Raw genomic sequence first — 26,443 nt, 5'->3', positions numbered from 1 at the left:
TGTCTTAATATATCGTCCATTTCGTCGGCGTATTCATTTTTCATATGTGCATACGATAATACCAGTCGATCCTTATATTGTTCCGGTTTCATGAATTCCAATATTTCCACTTCTGCATCCTTACTCGGTTGACACATAGCAAAATTCTCTGTCATTCGTAGGTCAATACCCAAATATCGCATCGATTGTGTTCCGATTAAAAATGTTTGGTTGCAATCTTCCAGGACATAAAACGGGATCTTCAAGGCATGTTTTCCGAAATGGAGAGTCGGTACGATGACGTAATTTGCTGTCCGAGCTTCGATGTTATTTGCCAGTACACATACGGCTGGGTGTTCGAGTTCAATATAGTCGACGTCATCAGAATGTTTCTCAATTATAAGAAATGCTGTTTCTTCGGATATCACGTTCGGAATTGCCCCAGAGTCGAGTTGGGCTGGATATTGAGTATTACCAAGTCGTAATGGAACGACGCAGGTGAATGACTCCAATTCCGGCTGGAATAGCTGTGATTTTATATTGATGTCTGCTTCTGACTCTTTCGTTGGTATTTTAGGGAGCGTCGAGATGTCGATTTTATCTTCCAAATCTATGGTCGATACGGCAATTCTATTTACAATTCCAATAGTGTTGATGGTCATTGGTTGATGAGAACTTTCAATATGGTCGTCGAGTGACTCAGGATCGTCAGACGAAATTTCTTCAATGGCAATATATTCGGTTTCGGATTCATATGTGTATTCGTCATTTTCGATCGGTGGTATTAATTTTATTAGCTGATCACGAGACGTTTGATTTAGTTCTTTCATATATTGCAGCGCAGCTTCCTTATCTGGAGATGACAACACATCGTGGATCATCCTTAAAGAATTGACTGGTATTCGATGAATTTGTCCATGGGGAATCGACACATATGCATCGAGTTCCTTTTCCATAATTTCCGGTACGCAGATGACATCTCGTTTAACAATAATTCGATGTTCTGGACTACAATATACGTATAATATGTCACCAATTAATTCTCCCACATATGTAGTGAATGTGGGAGTACCTGTCGGATCGTTCATGTCAAAGCAGTCCATATTCGGTAATATCATGTCGTCGGTATCCCTTGCAATTATTAGTTGATGGTTATTTTCGAAATTTGTATCGTAATACAGGAGTTTCAATGCAGCATCGATCAGTAGTCGGACCTGATATTTATCGCAAATCGTCTTGAAGATGCACAAAAATTCGTACCAGCGATTAATCGTGATTGTTGATGCTGATGGAATTTTCGGTATTGTAGCTGGAAATAGGACGAGTATGTCATCGAAATTTTTACTGGCAATTGTACCAAGTATTTTATCGAGTAGTTTTTCCACAAATTTCGCGCTCATATATTCGTTGTTTAATTCGAAATGAGCCAACGAGATCAACGCGTTTCTCTTGGTAGAATCGATGTTTTCGATGTTTTCAGCGATATCTCGGAGAGTCAGTCCATGGTTGAGGTATACTGGGTAGTTGTCGTCAATATCGGTGAAAGTGTTTCTGATGAAATATGCCAAATCATCGCCAATGAATTCGTAATCGTCGAGCGGGGTCTTTCTTACAACATTATCATACTCCACTGTATCTATATTTACAGAGAGGTTCCCTCCGCTTTCGCAGAGGGGTTCATCAAGTTTTTTGAAGCCTCGGTAGGTTGAATTCGATATTCTTCTCCGTGTCTATTTTGCAATTCGTCGAACATTCTTGCTGCTTCTTCGAAACTGGTCGTTGAAGGATCGAAAGTTATTGTGTTGACGGTTTGTTTAGTTGCAGGTCGTGTATTGCGGGTAGTATCTTGAATTACGTTCTCCTTAGATATATTGTTCGAATTGGATGCCCCGGTGGACTGAGTATTTGGGTTACGAATTGGCCGCACATTATGAGATGGATTTTCGAATCGTCCGGTGATTGGATTCCTTGCCCAGTTCGACATCATCGGTGGATCTTTAACTTGGAATGGATTATCGGCGTATTCTTCATGACGTGTTAGGTCCAATAATTTCTTCTCAAATAACGCTCGGTTTTCCTTAATCTCTGTTGTAAAATGATACTTTAGGCTATTCGGCAATTTCATGAGAATTCCGTTGACTATGGTGTCGTCTGGAAGATCAGTATCGCATAAAATCTGGAACCATTTTAACAATTCTAATCCAAGTTGAATTGACGATCGGTTGTCGAAATTTAGGTTGAGGAAATGGTTATAGGCGTTGGCTTGTTGAACTCCATCCCAGACTCGTCGAATGAATGCATCTCTGTAGGCGTAATATCCTTCATCGAAATTGGCTGAATTCTTCCAGGTTAATCCGATATCGCTTTGAATTATTTGTTCAAGCTGTAGGCAAAATTCGTATTCGCTGGCTTGATGCATTTCCATATATCGTTCGAATTTCTGGAGAAAATTCATGACTTCGTATTTGTTGCTGTTGTTATAACAAATTCCATAATCCATTAAGTGTTTCGGTTTCACTTGACTTTGGGTATTGGCAAATCGAATATTGTATCGAAGTCTTCTTTGACGAAAGGTCCTTTGCGGCGCAATTGGCGGTTGCATATCAGGCATCATTCTTGGGTTTTCGTGTCGAATTGTCGGTGGTGGTATATTCATCGTATTAGATGGTCGAAAGTGTCCATTATTTCTCGGTATTACTGGCTCTTCGTATGTATTTTCCGGATGTCGGGTTGGATTATTCACCATATTTCCATTTCTGCGTTCATGTTCCCGTAGTCGAATGTCATCCAAACAGGTAATGATTTGGTTCATAGTATCCCGGAGACTTCTTTGTTCCATGATGATCATAGCGTCGTTGCGGTTTAATGATTTTAACATATTCACATTTGCCGAAAATTTTGCGGTAACTTTTCCAAAATTTTCTCGCATATTATTGGTGATTGATTCATGGTCTTTAAGTCGGTCTTCCTGGAATGATTGACAGAAATCACGGAAATCAGCGCGGGTCACAGTGAGTCCGGATTCAGTCCCTCTGATCCTTTCTTGGACGTTGTGAAACCTCATATCTGTCGCATTTTTCTCCGCTTTCATCCATTTGATCACTCCAGCTGTGTGATCGAGTCTCGGTGAGAAATCATCCATTGGAAGAATGTATTCGACGGTTGATGGATTCGGAAACTCCGCTTCGTGATTGAGTGGATCGAAACAGTAATTTCGTCTTGGTCTTGGCTCATTTGGCAAATCTGATATCTCCTGGCTACCTGAATTTCCATTATTCGACGAACTTCTCGTATCGCTGGAGTTGGTTCTAAATCGTCGTAAATGTGGCGGTGGAAGTGGTACATCGAAAGTTGGAGATGTTTCGTAAATATTGTTCCAATATTCAACTTCTGGTACTCCGCGTTCAAATTCGTAATTTCTCGGCGGTAGGGCTTGTCCTTCGGCCGTCTGCTCTCTTCTTAATTGATATTCGTGATAGTTGGCAGCATTTTCGATTTGCGGGTCCATTACATGTCTTGGAAGTGGCTGGAAATCGTTCATCCTTCTGGCTGGTAAGCGAACTCGTCCATTCTCGGCTGGACTGCGCATATTAGCTGTCTGGCTGGTCGATGGTCCATTATGTTGATACGTATTTGGAAACATTTTTCAAAATCGTCGATGCACCAGAAAATACCAAATTATCGTCAGCTTTAGGATTATTAATGTAACTAAACAGCTTTTTTCGAATGATAAATTGTAATTTTCCACAGGTTGTTGCAGGGAGTCGTAATAGTCCTCTAATAACTGGAAAATGTAATCGAGATAGAAATACAGCGTCAAATTGAAAAATATTAGTTGACAAAATAGCAATGAATTTGTCCAGAGGAAAATCCACATACGATTATAAGTTGTGAATTATCGATGTTTCCTTGGGAAGAGGTAATCTATCTCAAATATCGTCCGTTATAAGTTGGAGTATAAGCTGAGCAATAATACGAGCCTTATTTTACAGATACGAAATGATCAGTTCGATTCTAAGGTGAATAACCAAGTTGTCCGGAGGAGCGCAAAAAAATATAATGAAATCTATAAATGGAACGCTTTAGATTTTCGTCGAAATGTGTTGAAAATAGTGGCTGGGACAGTGTGCGCGGAGGGGAGGGTATTGATGCGCGAGCACATAACCTTCAATCCGGTCGTAGCAGCGGCGTTGCGGTATGGTGGGGGGAGGTGTAATGGGTGTTCGTGTCGTTGACGCTGGTGACTCATACCCCTCTCCACCCGCTGCTTTATCCATCACAATGAATCTTGTCGAAGTGTGAAAGTTCGTCGAATCGTGAAAATTTGTCAAATCGTGAAATATTGGTTTGTCTTTGTCGGTCAACTTAGAAAATTTTCGCTCAAAAAATACCAGATCGTGTTTATAAGTTGAAAAATTACGAGTTTTCCATGTAATAAATTCTCATTCGTGTTAATCGTATAGACCGAACGGTATTTTTATAAGGTGATCGAGCTGATTAGTGTCTTTTCAAATTCGGCAAAATGGATATAAGCTGCCCCAAAATCGAGTATTTTCAAGGAATCGGCGAAAAAACTTCCTCTTGGGTGGACAATTCGATTTTGAGTGAGTACTAATTTCGATAGATGCGTTTAGATACATCAAATATGGGACTCATATCAGTGAAATTAGTTTAAATTGAATTCTGTTTGATTCGTGTTATAAGTTGAACAGAATTATCGTTTTCTTTTCCACGTTCGAAAACATTCGGTAGTCGTTTCGTCAAAATTAAACGTTCTGGATTCGTATTTTTCGGCTACAGAATTTTGAATATTCGTAGTTTCATCAGTTGAAGCATCGATGTATACGGTCGACGTGATTAAATACAAATATTGTTGTTTCGGTTTTGAACGTTATTCATCTATTCTGATTTGCAAATTGGTATTGGTATTAGGATAGTTTATCAGGTCGTATTTCCAAAATCTTCGTATAAGTTGAAAATAAACTATCAGTATTCCGTGTAGTGTTGATCTTCACAAATCGTGGTGTTATTAGATGAATCCTTTCGTGTTTATCGCTGAAATATGGAATATTTTTCCATGCGCGGTGTTAAAAAAAAATACATGTGACTCGATCCAAATTTTCCCAATTATTTCGTATTCGTGTATATCAACGCAGTCGCGTACTTACGTCAATAGGCCGAAACTGAAATATATTAATTGGTACTAATGAGGAGAATCGATTATGTTTTTATGAAGAGATGTATCGATGGAAGCTAATGATATGCGTAGATTTTCTCCACAATGGCCATAGGAAAGGAATCTGTATAGTATGATTGCTTTTTCGATCTTCTCCACACCTAATACGTGTCTTAGTGTAATTGGATTTTTTAGTATTCGATCACTCCTAACACAGAGATCGATTACTCGTGTTCTCATCATATAAAGTTCTTCGTGCTCCACTTGACTTTCACCCGATATCGTCGAAGTAAATCCATAAGCAAATAATATATCGATGAATAAATGAATTTTCTTGAATTGTAATTTATTTTGAGGGTCGTAATCATCATTCCACGAACGTTTTGCTACGTAATTCATGATGTTATGAGCTGAATATGTGTGGTTCGAGATCTCCATGATAAGGCAATTAACGTCGTTTATAAGATGATTGAAAATTTCGGGAGCCGTTCTAGGAATGATCGCATTGAAGAAATATTCTCATCTTTATCGTGAATTTAGTTGGAACTGTTCACGGATATCGGCTTGGATTAAATTCAGAAATATTCGTACAGAATTAAAGAGGTAATTATCAGGAATAATTATAAGTTGAATTATCCGTTATCTCCGAACGTTCTGAATTTCGTTATTAATGATCGATTTTAATTAAAGTCGCAATTAACCGAACTAATGATCGAATCAATTAGTCGTTATAATCGATCTCCCAAGCGCCGGCTTCATTATAAGATGTATCGTGATTTTTTCGTTATAAGATGCTATAAGATGAAAACAAATCCTCATGCCCCATTGATATCTTATCAAATATGGGGTCCTGGGCCCGAATGTGGTTCATAAGTTCGAGCTAATCGAGCCCCACGTTGGGCGCCAAAATTTCTGAACCGGGAGAATTTAAGGGAAGATCTTTCGTAATTACGAATAATTTCGGAAAATACCAAAAATCATGGTTTTTGGTTTCTGAAATGTGGATCTATGAAAATATGGAAACGTAGATTAGACTAATCCATATTAACTTTGTTGTCTGGATATCTTTTTATGCACTGGGTTGGTTAATTATAGATGTGGTTAATTATAAGTTGATATCTCTCGCGATCTGGTTGTTAGCTCAGGGAATCTTTAGGGTCGTGATAGATCGCGGACGATTATAGGGGTTCCCTCCTGGAACATAATTCAGTTATGACGAATCATAACAGTTTAAATTTAACGTGAGGACGTATAAGGCGAATCTATTATACATTCGAGCGCAAATCCCTTCGGAATATAAGATAAGGCGTGAATTTATTTTCTGGAACAGCTATAAGATGAAAGGTTAAATCGATTCTTTGATCGATTTGTTGATTTTGATGTCGAAAATGGGAATTTTCGACGATATTTATTAGATGACATATTATTAGATGACAATACTTCGACGATTCAATGGTCTATATGCATGGGACCATTATATTGACTCGACTTATACACTGGAACTATTATAGAGCAAAATAAATCGAGAACACACAAATAACTTCGAAACACGTTTATATTGGATTGAAACGCATCGCAATACCAATAATCAGTCTCCATTTAAGGGATGAAAATTGAAGGTTATTTGACTATTATTCCGAGGAAAAAATAGATTTTAGGATACTTAGGTCAATAACGCGAGGGTACTTATCAGAATAAACCTAGGACTGTTGGATACGCGGGTTGCTTAGGTCAATAAAGGATTCACGGGTTGCTTAGGTCAATAAGGAAATAATAAAGAACACTTAGGATACAAAACGGAAATAATAAATCGATCTCCATGATAAACTTACAGAAGGCGATCCGAGGTCGATGAGCAATCTCCAACTGTCCACTAAGGGACGCGAAATACGTAATTATTCAATTACGGACTCTCTATAGTTCTGGGGGTTATTTCGCTGGTCCATATGAGATGATTATAAGGTGAAAGGTCGCCAGGTTGACCTAGACTGGAAACATTACTAGTCCAGAAGTGAAAATATTTCTAAGTCAAAAAGACGATACTTAGAAAAATACGGCATCGAAACGAACTTAGAAAGAACGGCCACTGGGTTGGGAGCGAGTCCCAAGCCCATCAACGAACATCGATCTCATACTTAACACAGGAACCGAACCAGAACTTGCACTTTACCGAACAGTACGAGCAGAAAAAGAAGAGTGCCGAGAGAGTTATTGCTCGGATCGCTTCTTATGAAATTATGATTTTTAGGAAAAAAAGAGAGGGTAAGTTGTGCGCGCGCCATTAATTATGATTGGCTAAGCGTTACCCCCGGAAGTATTAAGGAACGAATAGGATGTCGAGAATATGACGTAATATCTAGTCGATTGCATCATCTCGGAAGTAATATTTCCGGAAGTTGCGTCATATTTGAGAATAAATAGGTAAAATCGATTAGGTAGGTATACGGGGCAGCATGTAGGGTCGATCTATAGATGAGTGGTCATTAAAGTCGCATGATTTCAGTGATGGGAAAATTCGACGTCGATCAAATGAGAAAAATACCACGTATTTTTTGAACTGACAGATTACGCCATAATATTTCTCCCACTCAAGTGGCATATAATCGGCATAATTATGTATGATGTAGGTCGATTTTTTCTCCCAGTATAGATGTAAGAAAAATGATATTTTTCTCCCAGTATAAGATGGCATAAAATGTTTTCTCCCAGTATAGATGACTGGTTCCTGACAGCTTTCTGTCACTTTAGGTGGGAGAAATTGGTTAGTTTTCTCCCAGTATAGGTGACATAAATGTGATCATTTTCTCCCATTACACATTTTTTATCTGTCATGCAAACATATGATTGTCGTTCAACTTTTTTTTCTGTCGTTCAATTTCTTTTTTGGTCGGGCATTTCTTTTATTTGTCGGGCCTGTCGTTTAGACCACCTTTTCTGTTGTGCGATTCACCTATTCTGTCGTAACAATAAATCATACCCGTAATAAACAAACGCAACTGCGCATGCGTCAACAACTGATGATGATGAGTGTGTGTGTGAGTCTGTGTGTATATGTGTGTATATTGCTGTTAGTAGTTCAGTTGAGTTTAAACACAACTCAATTACTAACAGCAATATACACACATATACACACAGACTCACACACACTCACATCATCAGTTGTTGACGCATGCGCAGTTGCGTTTGTTTATTACACAGAGTTGGCGACATAACCAATTGTTTTTTTTCGAGTATGATTAGCGGTCTAGGTCTAGGTCAATAAAAGTCGATGGTCTCCACCCTGTTGTCTTTTATTTCCCATCGCTGATCCCCGCTTCTAGCAACTTGACCAGACCAGTGCCACTTGCTCTGCATGGCCATCTCCATAATGTCTGTCATCCCTCTGTGGTCTCCCAAATTTTCTCCACTGTCCATTTGTCTCGCTGCATTATCCCCAGCATTGACCGCTCCATTCGCCTCTGCATCTTGACCATTCTATCTTCCAGCTTCTTTGTCAATGCCCACATCTCGCTAACATATGAGGCCACTGAAATAATGCATTGATTGGTTACCTTCCTTCCCAGACATTGGTATTGACTTATCTCTGATTATTCCTCATAGCCTCTAGTATGCGGTCCGTGATGCCTTCATTCTCCTGGATATTTCTCTGTTGAAATTGTTGTTCATTGTCACATCTTGGCTCAGGTACACAAATCTGTCAACCATCTTAATTTCATCATCCTCCATCTGGGCGCTTTTGTTGTCAGCTACAAACCCATTGCACATAGTTTTGGTCTTCCCTTTATTAATTTTCAGTCCCACTAAAAGGCAAGACAAGGTACTGGAAGGGAGCCCATGTACTAATAATTATCGTAAGTATAGGTAGGTAGGTAGGTAGGTAGGTAGGTAGGTAGTAGTTACATTTTCAAACAGAATGCAAAAATAATTGATTTTAATTAAAACGAAACTACTTTTTTGTGCTTTTATAATAAAAATATGGTTCAGTCCACAGTCCTGGTTTTGGCATTCGTATATTTCTTCTAGTGGCTTCCGCGCTGCTTATAATGCCCAGTCTTACTTTATACCTGTCCAGCACATCTCTTAGATCATATGATATGATATCTTCCTAAAAACCAAAAATTAATTACGTCAATTCAGAAAAAAATATCATAGTTCAATTTTGTCAGAATTGTACTTCCGATACATTCCAACCTAGACTATAACAAAGACAGGTCACTAGGACTGTGTGGTGTCTCCTGTACCTTTGAGGATGCTTTCAACCTAGATATCAAAAAATAAAAAAAAATAACGTGAAGTCGAGGTGGAAATAACCATTAGGTCTTATTTCACTGCCCACGTTCTTAATTATGCGAAAACAAGGTCACCTAACTAAATTCTGAATAACTAGTAATGCCCTACTCCGTTATTTATCAGTAGGTAAGTATACTAGATAATGTCAAACCAACCAATCCATCCTTAAGCTTTTGGTAAGCTTTACGAATTACACTGACCAATTCCGCTTTGCTTAATTTGGTTAATGGTTTATCGATGCCCATATCCATCATATACTGAACAAATCCAGGCTCATGTTGCAATGTTTTGGCATTTACCTTTCTGGGAATTGATCTCGAAGGTGAGTAGTTGACTGTAACAAATTGACAACCTCAAAACACTTTGGTTTATAAGACAAACAGAAAGATTATAAACAGAAATACTTACCACAGAAAAATATGACAGAAACGTGGAATAGGTGACGCAAGTCCATTTATTTTATATCTACGTGCAATGCGAACGAACCTTTTTGAAATTATAATAACCTAATTCTGTTGAAGCATATATATTTTGTGAACCTCTCTCTAACCTTATCTTACTCTGTGATAAGTAGTATTAATCAAAATAAATGATTCGATCAATATCTATAGCTGATTTAATTAAAAAATGTACAAACAGTGCAAAGTAAAATAAGACTTGCCAGATAAAGGAAGATAAATATCAATGATAAAACAGAAATGAAATACATATGCAGCGTGTACCTAATACCGATATATGTTTCAATTCTTACATGTACAGAGTGCCCAGAAATATTGTGAACCCCAAAGAAAGTTTTTTTCATTAAAAATATAAGTAGGCAACGTGAAATAGATGCATATGATTGGTACAATGTTATCACTTTAGTCTAACAACCAATCATGTGATATCATTACTATCATTCAGTGTGATCAACCTCGAAACATTTAACAGAAAAACTTTTTCAGAGTTTCACGATATTTCTGGGCACCCTGTAGATACTGTATATGAACCAAGCTTTAGTTTGGTATGTAAGACCAATGTGTATGACAGAGACCAAAGCTCCGACATAAGACAATGTTTAGCATGTATGAAAATTTAAATTCAAATTTGACATTCTTTTTTCATAATCATTCAACTGTAGGGACATAGCAAAAATTTCATGCTGATTATGAAATAGTGTGGAAGTACAATTCATTTTTTATCGTTTCTCTCTCCAATCTTATTCAATAGGTAATAGGTATACACAACAAGTGAGATTCACAGTTCCTTTCACGCTTCAATTTGTGTTTGGTGTCATCGTTCAACACTTTGAATTATTGTGTGGAAGTTTAGTTCCCTTTCTTTCATTTCTCTCTCATACACATTACAAATCTTATTGAATGATTGATAGGTATGTAGATGTACCTACTTGTTCGGTTATATGCGGAAGAGCAGATAATAACATATTATGATATTCTAAGATAGAGAACTTAATATGAACCTACCTATTCAGTAACATAGTTTGTACATAGATTCATAAGATAGTACTATGTACTTAATAGTTCAAAAGAGATATAAGCTGCCTATATCATTTTTATAAATTGTGTAATTGTTGATATTGGGTCACTTTATCCTTTTAACATATCCATCACAACTTGAAAATTTGAAAATGTTATTGGATATTCCTTTTTATTTAATTTGAAATTTTTCTTCGCATGATTTGAGCTGCTCCTTTATAGAAATTGGTTCATTTTTAGTTTTCAATTTCTTGGAATTACTGTTATTTACCACTTTTGAGGTTGGGTTGGTTTCAAATTCAATTGGTTCAGTTTTTTTTTTTTTTTGGATTTGAGGATGAATTTTGGGTTTGAATAGTATCGGTATTAATAGAAGAAAATTGAGGATTCAGAGTAGGTTGATAAGGGTGTTTTCATAACTTGTGTCTGGGAAAGAACTAGGAATCTCATTTTCACTGGATTTAGTTAGGTTTACTGATTGAGTCTGTTGTAAGGGCTTACTAGTGAGAGATTCTCGGCTAGGTTCAGAATTATCAGATGAAGTTTGCTCACTTACAAGTTACACATACAATGTTGTCATCAGGTTTATTTGCAGGTTCATTTTCTATGAGGTTGTTTTGGAATGGTTATTTTCATAAGATTTATTTTCAGGAATTTTAGTGATGATTTTATTACATTTGAGTCTTTTGAATCATTATTATTTTCTGATTGTACTTGTACCTATTGTTGAAGTATTTGAAACGTTTGCAGCATTTTCATAGCTATACTAACATTTCACACTGATTTGTGGTGTGACCAAATTCATGGCATATGAAACATGTGATTTTTGTGTTATTGTTGATTAGAGCAGAAGTAGGAAGTGTATACTAAATACTTGCAGTATCTTCAGTGATGCATACGGACCTTCTCTCAGATAAAATGCATAGTAAGGTGATGAAAGTTGATTCTTGTAGCAGGATAGCTCCATGGGCAGTTCCAAAGTTTTTGAATTCGTATTCTGAATTATTTTCGTTTCAATTTTCAATTGAGATTTTACATTCAGTTTTGGATTTCAATTTCAGAATTTTCAGTTCCATTTTCAGTTTTGGTCCATTTTCAAAGTTTTAAAATGTTCTTTTCTCGACTTCATTTTCAGCATTTTTTATCTGTTTTTCAGTTTTTGATTCATTTTTAGAATTTTCAATTGTTTTTTTTTCAAGTTTTTGGTTTTATTTTCAGTTTTGTTTTTTATCTTTAGAATTTTCTATTTTCTTTTTCAGATTTTTCGAGTTTATTTTTAGTATTTATTATTTCAAAGTTTATGATTTTATTTTCAGTTATTGAAATACTTTTATGAATTTTTGGTTTTATTTTCAGTTTTTAATGTTACAAGTTTTTTATTTCATTTTCAGTTTTTGATTTCTTTTCAAAGTTTTTAGTTTTATTTTCAGATTTGAATTATTTTTCAGAATTTGAAATTTCATTTTCAGTTTTTGATCAGATTTTCGATGTTTTTGATTTTTGTTTCAGTTTTTATTATAATGTATTTTCCAAATTTTCAATTTTAATTTTCAGTTTTGGTTTTCATTTCTTAAATTTTCAGTTTCATTTCCAGTTTTTATTATGTTCAACGTTTTCGATTTCATTTTCAGAATTTTTGGGCTCTACTTTCAGTTTTTGGTTTCATTTCTGAAGTTTTTGATCTCGCTTTCACTTTTTGATTTCACTTTCAAAATTAAAAGCTTTGCGATTTATTTTTAGATTTTGTAGCTTTATTTTACGGTTTTGTTTTTTTTTTTTTGCATTTTGGTTCTGTTTTTATAGTTTTTAATTTCATCTCGCGTCTTCGGTTCAATCTTCTGAAAAAAAGATTTTAATTTTCATCTTTTGATTCTGTTCTACTTTTTCAGTTTTCGATTTCATTTTTTCTACTTGTATTTCATTTTATACTCAGATTTTTCAATTTTATTTTTTCAGTTTTATTTTTCTCCAAAGATTTAGGTTCCATTTTAGAGTTTTCATTTTTATCTTGTTTTGTCGGTTAAACGATCAGATTTTTCAGTTTTATTTTAAATTTTTGATTCTATTTTTGGATTTTTCTATTATATGTATATTCAGTTGTTATTGGTTCTATTTTCAGAATTTTCGTGTCTTCAATTCAATGTTCAGAATCATTTCATTTTGAAAATTTTCAATTTCATTAGGTACCTACCTATTGTTTTTCAATTTTATTTTCAGATAGTAATTGCTTATCACAGTGTTTTATTCTTCGCGAGGGGTTGGATAAATGATGTGATTAGTGTTGTAGGTACTTGAAGTCAGAATCTGAACAATGATAAGTAATTCGACAGGTTTCTAGTCAATGCTGACTGCTGTTTTGATGTGTTGAAAATGAGAATACCTTCCTATGTACCTCTACTCGTACTTCTGCTGGGTAACTGACGTTGCTCCGACCTGCTCAACTCTCCAATTGATTTCAAATACTACAAAACTTGATTGATTGGGGGGTGGGGTGGTGGGAGGGGGAATGGTGCAAGGAAAAAAACAACCCCCAGGTTGGAAAGTACTTGTAACTTCATAGTATGTGCATTGTATAATTTCTGCATTTCGTGGAATACAATATGATGCCAAAAAATGGTATCGCTATTAATTACTTACTAAAGTTAACACGTTCTCCCGTTTGCCACACGAGGTAATAAATTATGTCGGAAGTTGACTTAGTCGTGGGTTAAAAGGCAAGACAAGGTATACATAGGAAGGGAGCCCATGTACTCATAATTCCCGTATAGGTAGTAGTTACGTTTTCAAACAGAATGCAAAAATAATTGATTTTAATTAAAACGAAACTACTTCTTTGTCGTTATTAATTATTAGAAAATTATTCGTTCATAAATCTAGCGAATGTGTCTAGGGAGGGTGATCCAAATGAGGAAGGAAAGACGAAAAAGTATCGTAGTAAAACAAAAACAAGTGAGTGGGGAGTGTTGTTGGCGTCTAAAATTTTCTAAATGAAGTTTAAATTCAGTCGAAAAAACTTCTCATCTTGTAAACTTTCATTGTGTAGCTATACTCTCGTATGTGTACATATGAGTGGGTGGTTTGACTCGAGCTTTTACGTTTAGGATACCTATCTACGAGTAGGTACGTGTAAATAAATACCTAAATATGCAATGAAAATTTGCTAACATTTTAGAGGAGGCGTTTAAACGACGAATATTTGATAAATCGCATTGAATACCTAATTCATTTTCTGACAAGCTTCGCGGTGAAAGCTGAATTGCAATAGATGAAGATATTTTATTTCATTTCCAAGACCGAATTATATACCTACGGTTTTTCTGGAGGTTGTAGAAAAAAAAAAGAACGGGGCTGCAATGTTGACGGTTCAAGATATAGGAAAAAAAAGGTTACAAATTGAAGAAATGTACACATCTGATCAAAATTCTGGAAACATTTCGAGTTGCAGAAGGTTCCATCGCCTTCGAAACAGGAACGTTGTTTTTTTCGCTGTTCTTGTTGTTGCTTTGGTATATCTACACAACGTTTTCATTAATAGTTTTTTAGTTTTAATTAAGGCGCAAAGTCGAAGCTAAAAGGCAAATACCTTTGAATTTTTCATCCTAACGAAACGCACGCGGCCGCGGCGGCATATTATACTCGAAGCCTGCTGCCACCTATTCGGAGTTTTTTAAGTGTAAAAATCTCGCCGTGCGTGTCTGGACTTTCTACCATTATCGGAAGTTAATTAAAGCTTGAGCGGTTTATCGGCGGCTGCGGCTTTGATGGTTTATACCGGCGAATTTGATGGAACGTTGTTGTAAACTTAAATCATTGCACACTCGTATAGCTTGCAGGGCTTCAACGAATGCCTGCGACTAATGGAAATGGATACGAATTCGTTGCACAGTTTTTTTTCGAGGTGTTATACTAAAGAAGTAGGTGCTTGATAGATGATATACCTATATAGTTAGGTATAGGTAACAAAAAAAAAAAAAGTCGATGTCTACCATTTTTTCGCCTTTTTCTTTCGCCCTACCTAACGAAATTAATTTATGTTTGAAAAGATAACTGTTTTAACGCCGGTACCTACACTATGCTATAGTGTGAATAAGAAAGATTATGCGAACATAGGACGAGGTAGGAGAAAACGAGAGCCGAACCAAACGTTCGCGTTATATATTTTTGTAATTATTTTTCATTTGGAATATGAAAAAGAAACAAAAAAAAAAAAAAAAAAAAAAACACCTAGCTGTTATAAGGACGCAAATTCGTCGTGTAATTAATTTTTTCCTCCAGAAGTCGTCGAAAAACTATTATATATGTTTGGAGTTTATTTTATATATTTGTACATATTTTATTTATGTTTTGTTTCGAGGCAAAAATGAAAAATTGAGTTGGATATACAACGTCTATATTTGAAGCTAAAGTTATCCATACACTAAAACTTCTCAAAATCCAACACTATAAACACAGTCTAATCAACTAATTTGAGCGAATTTTGTAGATGACCTTATAGTCCAGGAAAATTAGACCAAAAAAAGGAGTCATAGGGAAAATTGAGGTAGCAAGCTGAATTTTGGTATACTGGTTCATTTTTGTGTGCTGAACACGAATCCGATGAGTCCCCGCGCGTCCCTGGTGAGCGTTCTCCCCTATTGTGGATCTACGCCCCCCAAAATCAGTTTTTTGCAATTTTCTCCGCCGCATTGCATTTTAGCGAAAATATGTCAACAGGTAAAATAATCTACGTCAAATTCCCGATCTAGTGATATATCAACTTTCCTTCTACCCCCAAGGGGGGTGGAGCTAGGACCGTTCAAATGAGAGGGGGTTTCTAAAATGCTATTGACGCTGGGGAGGGGTGAAATTTCCCCCGACAGCGTTCGGGTTGATACTAGCATGGAAGGTGGGTACCATTGAGAAACTTCCACTTGAAAAATTTCAGATCCCCACCCCTTCCCTTTTTTGGGGGACCCCCCTTTTTCTGAAATTTCAAATAACACTTTTCTCAGCTCCATTTTAACCGATTTTGAAAATTTTTCTGGAAGTTATGTATAACCTTAGTAGGTATCCCCAAAAAAATTGTTAACCCCCTCCCCCCATATTTACCCCTCAAAATGACGTTTTTTTCATTTTTTATGCCTATTAACAGTCAAGATTACGAGGTACAATTTTGGAAACACGTTTTTGGATGTATTTTCGGCCCCCAAACATCATATACTTTTTTTTAGAAATTTTTGCTTTGACGCGCCGTGGTGAAAAATTGGAAGAATGTGTTTTGGGAGGTAGGGGGTGAAATGGGAATTTTGAGAAAAATAACTATTAATGAGTAGGGTATCGTTTTCATATGATTCAATACCGCTGAGCACGAATATGACTTCAGATTTTCTGCTATAATCGCCTAGCCCTCTCCACAGCCCCCCCAGTCCCCCTAATTTTTAATATTTTTGAAACAGAGTTATTTTGATGATGTTGGCGTCGTTTTCATATGATTCGATACCGCCGAGCACGAATATGGCTTCAGATTTTCTGCTACCCTCACCTACCCCTCTCCAGTGATGAGTTGATTTGGGGTTCACCCCCTCCCCCCTACCCCTTCATAAAATCATTATTTCCATTAGGTACACGAGTGAAAAAAAGGCGATCGTATGTGTTATGAAATAAATTTGTATTATGACTATTACAGATTAACACACTCGACCATTATCCTCCCCCTTTGGTGGATCTTTGCCCCCCTGAATGATTTTTTAGTCATATCTCATTCAGTTTTATTGCTATGGGACAATTACATAAGTTCATCGTCATTGTATATAAAATTTCTCGTAGAATGAGCTACAGCACATGGCTCCCCCTCGGGGGGGGGGTGGACCCTTGAATTTTTTCTATGCAGAAATCGTAACAAATCTGTATGTGTATAGATACTGTGTAGGTATGAGGAGCATATGTGGCGTATCTATTTCACAGAACGTGTTGGAATGGATACAGGAACATTAGTATCACACAGCGAAGGGGTGTCTTGCACAAATAAAAATACCACAATATTCGATGACGAGGATCCTGATGATCCAAAAGAAGTGGACCTAGTAGAAGAAAAAGTTGACGATGACGATGAAGAAGACGACGATGAACGAGACGACGATGAACGAGACGACGATGAACGAGACGACGATGAACGAGACGACGATGAACGAGACGACGATGAACGAGACGACGATGAACGAGACGACGATGCAAAAGACAATAACGACGAAAAATGTGATGACAACGATATAAATGATAGCGATGACGACGAAGATGATAGCGATTATGACCTCGAAAATGACGATTACAACTATTCCAGCGACGAAAGTTATACCACAGATGATGACATTAGTGATCATGACGATTAAGTGAATCACAAATTAACATTCTTTACTTTTTTTTATAAGTAATTCGTTACCATATTTTTTTCTTGTGATTTTTTATGTAGGTAGTCATTGAATTATAAAATACATACTCATACATACTCAAGTTACAGTTATCATGAATAATTATTATGCCACATATGCTCAGCATACCTATACAGTCAAGTACACATACAGATTTGATACGTTTTCTGCGTGGAAAAAAATCAAGGGTCCACCCCCCCTCAAGGGGGAGCCATGTGCTGTAGCTTATTCTACGAGAAATTTTATGTACAATAACAATGAACTTATGTAATTTTCCCATAGCAATGAAACCAACATCATCAAAATAACTTTTATTTCGAAAATCGTGAAAATTGAGGGGGGCTGAGGGGCTCTGGAGAGGGGTAGGTGAGTGTAGCAGAAAATCTGAGGTCATATTCGTGCTCAGCGGTATCGAATCATATGAAAACGACGCCAACATCATCAAAATAACTCTGTTTCAAAAATATTAAAAATTAGGGGTGACTGGGGGGGCTGTGGAGAGGGCTAGGCGATTATAGCAGAAAATCTGAAGTCATATTCGTGCTCAGCGGTATCGAATCATATGAAAACGATACCCTACTCATTAATAGTTATTTTTCTCAAAATTCCCATTTCACCCCCTACCCCCCAAAACACATTCTTCCAATTTTTCACAACGGCGCATCAAAGCAAAAATTTCTAAAAAAAAGTATATGAAGAGTGATATTCCAAAACTCGCTTTGTCGATTTTCACAACTTTTCAGGAGAGAGGAAAAACAGTTTCCCTTTAAACGGGTAAATTGGCTTTTTAGGCGAGTTTAGCACTTTATTTGGGTGGATTTATGATGTAGGAGTGTAGGTATACATTTCATCCACTAAATACTGCTGAAAAAAATTTCAATAAAAATGGACAAAACGCGTTTTGGAACGTTATTTTTTTCAAATTTTTTAGTGAATTGGCTATTTAGGTGAGTTTAACACCTCATTTTGGTAAGTTGATGATGTAGGAATGTGAGTTAATACTTCATCTACCAAGTACCACTGAAAACCCAACTTTGATAAAAATGGACAAAGCGAGTTTTGGAATATCACTCTTCATATGATGTTTGGGGGCCGAAAATACATCCAAAAACGTGTTTCCAAAATTGTACCTCGTAATCTTGACTGTTAATAGGCATAAAAAATGAAAAAAACGTCATTTTGAGGGGTAAATATGGGGGGAGGGGGTTAAAAATTTTTTTGGGGATACCTACTAAGGTTATACATAACTTCCAGAAAAATTTTCAAAATCGGTTAAAATGGAGCTGAGAAAAGTGTTATTTGAAATTTCAGAAAAAGGGGGGTCCCCCAAAAAAGGGAAGGGGTGGGGATCTGAAATTTTTCAAGTGGAAGTTTCTCAATGGTACCCACCTTCCATGCTAGTATCAACCCGAACGCTGTCGGGGGAAATTTCACCCCTCCCCAGCGTCAATAGCATTTTAGAAACCCCCTCTCATTTGAACGGTCCTGTTATTTTTCCTGGACTATTATGGCCCGCACATAGTCCGGCATATGGCAATAGTAGTACGTGCACCCCCCCCGATCCTCCGGGGCAACTTTTTTCTTAAAGGGGACATCCTAAGGAACATTTTAAAGCAAACTTGCCAAAAAAAAGTTAGCCTTACTTACAAAATGACGGCCATTTTGATTGACAGGTCAGCCGAAATCTCAGATTTTGCGTTTTAACATAGGACTTGCACGAACTTTTTCAAACTTTACAAAGATAGATCGAAAGATCATGCAACAATTCATCACCTGTCAAAATTTCAAGTACTAAAGTGGGTTTTTCGATTTTTGGTGAATTTTTAAAAATCGAATTTAGGCCAAAAATGAGGGAAAAAATCAAAATTTTACCAAATTGACCAAGAAAGCTGAAACTTGGGATATATCCTATTTTCGACATGCCAAATCGATTGGAAACGGTTTCGACCCATTTTGAGTAGTTATGGAGCCTCTAGCAGATTTTTGAAACTCGAAATTCCCACAAAATTCCATCAAATTGGAGTTGTAACTAATTTCAATATGCTACGAAGTACTGCAGGTGAATTTTAAGTGGTTTTGGAGCCTCCAGCGACTTTTTGAAAATTCCTGAAACCTCCGACAGATTTTTGAAACTTTAAATTTTCACAAAATTTCATCAAAATGAAGATGGAAAGCTGAAATTTACTCTACACTCCAATTTTAACACCCTCTGAAGACGACTTCAGGTGGGTTCAAGCCATTTTAGGGCCTCCAGCGACTTTTTTGAAAATTACTGGAGCCTTCCAGTTGATTTTTGAAACTTGAAATTCCCCCAAAATTTCATCAAACTAAGATGGAGAGTCGAAATTCATTCTGCAAACTAATCTCAATACGCTACGATGTTAACTGCTGGTGAATTTCAAGTCGTTTTGGATCCTTCAGCGACTTTTTGAAAATTCCTGAAGCCTCCGACAGATTTTTGAAACTTTAAATTTTCACAAAATTTCATCAAATGGAGATGGAACGCTGAAATTTACTCTACACTCCAATTTTAACACCCTCTGAAGACGACTTCAGGTGGGTTCAAGTCATTTTAGGGCCTCCAGCGACTTTTTTGAAAATTACTGGAGCCTCCAGTAGATTTTTGAAACTTGAAATTTCCCAACATTATTTTATCAAATGGAGTTGGCAAGCTGAAATTTACTTCGCAGACTACATGGTGGTTTCAAATGGGTTTGAAGCTTCTAGCTACTTTTAGGAAATTTCAGTTTTCCAAAAAAAAAACGTCATACAACCTTTCAAAAAGTTGCTGGAGTCTCCAAAACGACTTGAAATTCACCAGCAGTTAACATCGTAGCGTATTGAGATTAGTTTGCAGAATGAATTTCGACTCTCCATCTTAGTTTGAGGAAATTTTGGGGAAATTTCAAGTTTCAAAAATCTACTGTAGGCTCCAGTAATTTTCAAAAAAGTCATTGGGGGCTCTAAAATGACTTGAAAATCCACTAGAAGTCGTTTTCAGAGGGTGTTAAAATTGGAGTGTAGAGTAAATTTCAGCTTTCCATCTTCATTTGATGAAACTTTGTGAAAATTTAAAGTTTCAAAAAGTCGCTGGAGGCTCCAAAACGACTTGAAATCCACCAGCAGTCAACTTCGTAGTGAATTGAAATTATGTAGTTTGCAGAATGAATTTTGGCTTTCCAACTCCATTTTGATGAAATTTTGTGGGAATTTCGAGTATCAAAAATCTGCTGGAGGCTCCAGAAATGCTCAAAACGGGTTGTAACTGTTTCCAATCGATTTGCCATGTCGAAAATAGGGTATATCCCAAATTTCAGCTTTCTTGGTCAATTTGGTAAAATTTTGATTTTTTCCCTCATTTTTGGCCTAAATTCGATTTTAAAAAATTCACCAAAAATCGAAAACCCCACTTTAGCACTTGAAATTTTGACAGGTGATAAATTGTTGCATGATCTTTCGATCTATCTTTGTAAAGTTTGAAAAAGTTCGTGCAAGTCCTATGTTAAAACGCAAAATCTGCGATTTCGGCTGACCTGTCAATCAAAATGGCCGCCATTTGGTAAGTAAGGCCAACTTTTTTTTTTGGCAAGTTTGCTTTAAAATGTTCCTTAGGATGTCCCCTTTAAGAAAAAAGTTGTCCTGGAGGATCGGGGGGGGGGTGCAATTACTCCTATTGTCATATGCCGGACTAACAGGTAAAATGGTTTGTAAGTAGTTTGATCCAAAGGATGAAGGGACAAATTCAGCTTTGCAGGGTGTTACCGAATTGTATATAGGTATAGGTATTACCAATGTTTTTTAAAAATCTGCTCGTGGACATTAAAAACTCGTTATTTTACAAAATGATTCTCAGCTGAAACTCATAAGAAGCGAGGTGTTGTTACACGTAATTTTCTGTTATGTATTTCAAATTAAAATTGCCAGCTCATTTTACTTATCACATGCTCGTAGGTAAACGACGACGTCAAAATACACAACAAATACCTCCACACACACACGAGTGATGTCTTTCTTCGAAGCGAGCGAATAGTTTTCGCTTTAACATTAATAGAATTTAGTCGTCAACCTACGCGTCTCACTAATTTCATTTCAAGCGTCGATTTTCCACTCAAAATTTCATCAATTTAATTCTAAAAATAGCTGGTAACGGAATCTCTACCGTTTCTCGAAATGGAAACACACACATTAGTAGTAAAAAGAAGAACCCTCCTTTTCACTAGCTTTGTATCTCTTTCTTGTAGGTGTACAAGGTTAGTAGGTAGACATTTGTGATTTGACAATACACCCGTCTACGTTTTATACAATTTACATACACTTTGTTATAATAAGTTACACATACTGCGCAAGTGCGCAACATACACTACTAGTATAAGTATAAAAGTGAATTGAGTTGTCGAAATTAGATATTTCAGGAGAAAACGTGTAAAGTATTCGAGACTAATTTTTCAAAGTTGGGTAACTTCTGAGATAGTTACTATACGGTCTATAGGCTACAGTCAAGTTTTGCCAGTTTTTTATGGATTGCTTGAAATTGGCGATAATTACCAAAAAAAAAAAAAAAACTGACACCGTTTTTGTATTCCAAAATATTTCCTCAATTTCAGAAAAATGGCATCTTGATTTTTGAAAATTAGCAGACTAAAAAAATTCGTCGAGCCCTTCAAAATGACTCTAAATTGCCACCACTCGATTCGAGAAGTCAGAAACAGAGTACCCAGCTATAATCTGATTCATTTTTTCCAACTTGGTCATTGGTCACCTTTTATCTCCAAAGCCATAGAAATATTGATGTGTAAATTTTTTTATTACATTAGATCTGTTATTATTTGTTTTTTTCGCTCACCTGATATCCATCGTAAGTCCACGAGGCCCATTTCAGTGTGCAGCTCTGCACATCGAAAGGAAAATATTGCACATCGATGTCGCACGAACTGCGATAAATTCCATGACTTAGCCATACCACTTCGCCGGTATGAGACACGATTACATTGGTGTTGATGACTGAGGACGTATATTGAGCATCAGCACTGCAAAAAAAAAATGAGAAATTGACCATATTCATAATTCAAGCATTGCTCCACAGTTCACTGAACCGAATGAAATATCTATATAAGTACCTTGGGGTGCACCTAATTATATAAAGTTGGAATTTTCCACCTCCCACCTCCTCACCCACCCGAAGTTGTTATCATGGGTGAGATAAAAAGTGATTCAGGTCGCCCCCCTTGACGATGACGAACTATGCAAAAACGACACTTTGTTCATCAAAATTGATTTTTTTCGATAAATTTTGATTTACTTACTGGTCTTTTCTCTGGTTTTTGAAATTTTTGAACAGACAGAAGGGAGGAAATATCAACAGTACTATTAGCAGATGATGAAGCAGTACCTACTAGCCGAAACAGAAGATGACCTACAGAGATCAATGTACAATCTAGAAAATACATCGGAAAAGTATGATTTGAGAATATCACCAGAGAAAACAAAAACAATGGCTTATAAAGGAAAAGAACTAGTAAGAAGCAAGATTGTAATAAATGGAAAAATCATCAAACAGGTCAATAATTTCAAATACCTGGGGAACACGATATCATACCAGGGAGAAGTAGATGTTGGTGGAAAGATTGCAAAGTTCCTGAGAGTCACGGGATTGATGAATAGGACCCTGAGAAGCAGTAAGGTGCGAAAGAAAACAAGATTGAAGGAGTACAATACCCTTGCAATACCGATGATGACTTATGGGAGCAAGGTATGGGCACTGAAGAAATCTGATAAAAGAAAAATAACGGCAGCAGAGATGAAATTCATGAGGAGAATGGCAGGGGTGACTCTCAGAGACAGAATCCCATCTGAGAAAATAACAGCAGATCTCGGAGTGAAGCCAGTCATGAAGAAGATGAAAAAGTATAGGAAAGATTGGAGAAATCATGTCGAAAGGATGGAGGAAACAAGGTCGCCAGAACAGGTCCTCCAATATACACCAACGGGGAAAAGATGCTGAGGGAGGCCAAGGAGGAAACTCGCCGATACCTCAGACTCATCCTCACCAAGTTTCACACCATAGCAGACAGGCCAACAGGCCTACCGCTGATAAGGAAACGACGCGACGACGACGACGACGGAATTGAAAATCAATTTTTTCAAATTTTGATTTTTTTGTGATGAGTTTATTTTATCGAGTGAAAATGGTTTTTTCAACTTTTTCAACGGATATGTAAAAATAGGGGTCGAATGGGTCAACTTGGCCACTCAAAACTTTTTTTCATGTTTTAAATCAAAAAATCGTATTTTTTGCAAACTTTCAATTTTTTTTTAAAATTGACTTTATCACATAATACCACCCCAATTTTTTAATATATTGTTCAGCATGAAAAGCTGTCGATAATATATTTTTTTCAGAATTTTTGAGAGTTGGAACGATATGAAAACTAAGTTATGAAAATTTTCAAGCTAATTTTTCATACAAAAAAGGTGGCAACACTGTGAGTGGGGGGATCAAAAACGTTCAAAAATGTCAGTTTCGTAGGTGTGCTCAATAATTATTATCATATGTACTTGCCTAAAAAAAAAGATGAACCAAGTTGAAAAACACCATTTTCGGGGGAAATTATAGGTGAAGGGGGGGGGGGGTGAATTTTTAGAGAGATATTTTGCATCAATGATACCTATCTACCATGCAAATATCCACCCCAAAGCTCTCGGGGGCCAAATCACCCATTCTTATATCCCCCCTATCGATATCGCCTTATTTGAAAATTGGATAATTCTTGTTTCAAGAAAAACTTTCCCTCAGCAAATCCCTCCCCCCAACCACCCAAAAAAACAATGCTGGTAACGTACCTAAAGACCTCTCAAAGTTGAAAAAGTTGAAAAATTGAAAAAATTGGTACCCTATTTTTAAAAAAATATAATCTCATTTCAGAGTTTTTTTTTTAATGACCTTTCTTTGAGAAAAAAACCTTTTAGTTCTCCAAACAATAATGCTGACTAATTCAACTCATCCAGTCAGAATGAAACTAGAAATATGACGGAGGGAGGGAGGGACCAAGTTCCCCTTTTTCATCGTAGAAGTTGGGGTGGCATGCATCGAATACATTAAATTATGCTTTTCTGATAAAAATAGACCAAATCTGAGTGGGTACATACGCATTGAAATTTTTTTTTTAAAGTAAAAATTTATTCCTTTTTTTATTTTTTAGAGAAAGGGGACAATTCTCACTTTTTTCATCACGCAGAGAGGGCAAAAACATTCAACCGTATTTCTGATGAAAATGGACAAAATCTAAGGTTTAGAAATTAGAAAGTAAAAAGAACGTAAAAATGCGAATTTTTGAATTTCTTATGGGGCGGATTGTACTACTCTCGTTCAAATCTGAACTAAGTTTAACTCATTGTTTTCGACGAGTTAAACTGAGTTCAACTCTTGACTGTAGTTCAACTGTTTGTGGTACAAGTGGCCCATGGATACCTATATTTTGAGAACCGGGCCGGGGGGGGTTGGGGGCACCTAGCTCAACTTATGTTTACCAATGTGGTTGGAACAATTTTCCTCGTGAAATCTGACATCTTTTGGGCATCAACAAATATTTTTTCCACCAATGAGTATGAATAAAAGCTCTCCCCTCTGATCCTTAGGTTAGCCATAGGTAAAGATAGGAGGCTAAAATTGGCATATAAGTTGGTTTTACCTAAGTAGGGACTTAGAAAGATCGCAGTTTCATAAATTTTGTCTGATACTTCGATTTTTTATTATTTTGTAAAATTGAGAGGGTGGGGGGAGGGGCTCAACTGCACCACTTTTTTTACCGACAGGGCCGAAAATTTTATGGCGTGATTTTCTCACTCGAGGTAACAATTTTATAGTCCGGCATATGACAATAGGAGTAATTGCACCCCCCCGCCGATCCTCCGGGACAACTTTTTTCTTAAAGGGGACATCCTAAGGAACATTTTAAAGCAAAGTTGCCAGAAAAAAGTTGGCCTTACTTACAAAATGGAGGCCATTTTGATTGACAGGTCAGCCGAAATCGCAGATTTGGCGTTTTAACATAGGACTTGCACGAACTTTTTCAAACTTTACAAAGGTAGATCGAAAGATCATGCAAAAATTTATCAACTGTCAAAATTTCAAGTGCTAAAGTGCATTTTTCGATTTTTGGTGAATTTTTGAAAATCGAATTTAAGCCAAAAATAGGGAAAAAATTAAAATATTTCCAAATTGACCAAGAATGCTGAAATTTGGGATATACCCTATTTTCGACATGCCAAATCGATTGGAAACGGTTTCAACCCGTTTTGAGCGGTTCTGGAGCCTCCAGCAGATTTTTGAAACTCGAAATTCCCACAAAATTTCATCAAATTGAAGTTGTAAAGCTAAAATCTATTCTAAAAACTAATTTCAATATGCTACGAAGTACTGCAGGTGAATTTCAAGTCGTTTTGGATCCTCCAGCCACTTTTTGAAAATTCCTGGAGCCTCCAGCAGATTTTTGAAAGTTTAAATTTTCACAAAATTTCATCAAATGGAGATGGAAAGCTGAAATTTACTCTACACTCCAATTTTAACACCCTCTGAAGACGACTTCAGGTGGATTCAAGTCATTTTAGGGCCTCCAGTGACTTTTTTGAAAATTACTGGAGCCTCCAATAGATTTTTGAAACTTCAAATTTCCCCAACATTAATTTATCAAATAGAGTTGACAAGCTGAAATTTACTTTGCAGACTACATGGTGGTTTCAAATGATTTTGAAGATTCCAGCTAAGTACTTTTGAGAAATTTCAATTTTACAAAAAAACGTCATACAACGTTTCAAAAAGTTGCTGGAGGCTCCAAAACGACTTGAAATTCACCTGCAGTACTTCGTAGCGTATTGAAATTAGTTTTTAGAATAGATTTTAGCTTTACAACTCCAATTTCATGGAATTTTGTAGGAATATCGAGTTTCAAAAATCTGCTGGAGGCTCCAGAAATGCTCAAAACGGGTTGTAACCGTTTCCAATCGATTTGGCATGTCGAAAATAGGGTATATCCCAAATTTCAGCTTTCTTGGTCAATTTGGTAAAATTTTAATTTTTCCCCCATTTTTGGCCTATATTCGATTTTCAAAAATTTACC

The 26,443-nt window shown here is 36.5% G+C and overlaps 1 protein-coding gene across 2 annotated transcripts in view; it reads right to left on the bottom strand.

Moving 5' to 3' along the window:
* Positions 1 to 26,443, bottom strand: part of LOC135839353 (neuronal acetylcholine receptor subunit alpha-10-like) — a 198,087-nt gene that overhangs the window by 67,503 nt on the left and 104,141 nt on the right. For both annotated transcript variants that reach the window (XM_065355345.1, XM_065355346.1), the window contains exon 4: positions 22,171 to 22,354. In XM_065355345.1, coding sequence (XP_065211417.1) covers positions 22,171 to 22,354 — 184 coding nt within the window. The remainder of the gene's footprint in view (positions 1 to 22,170; positions 22,355 to 26,443) is intronic.

This window comes from Planococcus citri, chromosome 3 (assembly GCF_950023065.1).
Source record: "Planococcus citri chromosome 3, ihPlaCitr1.1, whole genome shotgun sequence".
In the NCBI taxonomy this organism is placed as follows: domain Eukaryota; kingdom Metazoa; phylum Arthropoda; class Insecta; order Hemiptera; family Pseudococcidae; genus Planococcus; species Planococcus citri.
The sequence above is the reverse complement of the archived record's forward strand: the minus strand, read 5'-3'. Positions and strand labels throughout refer to the sequence as shown.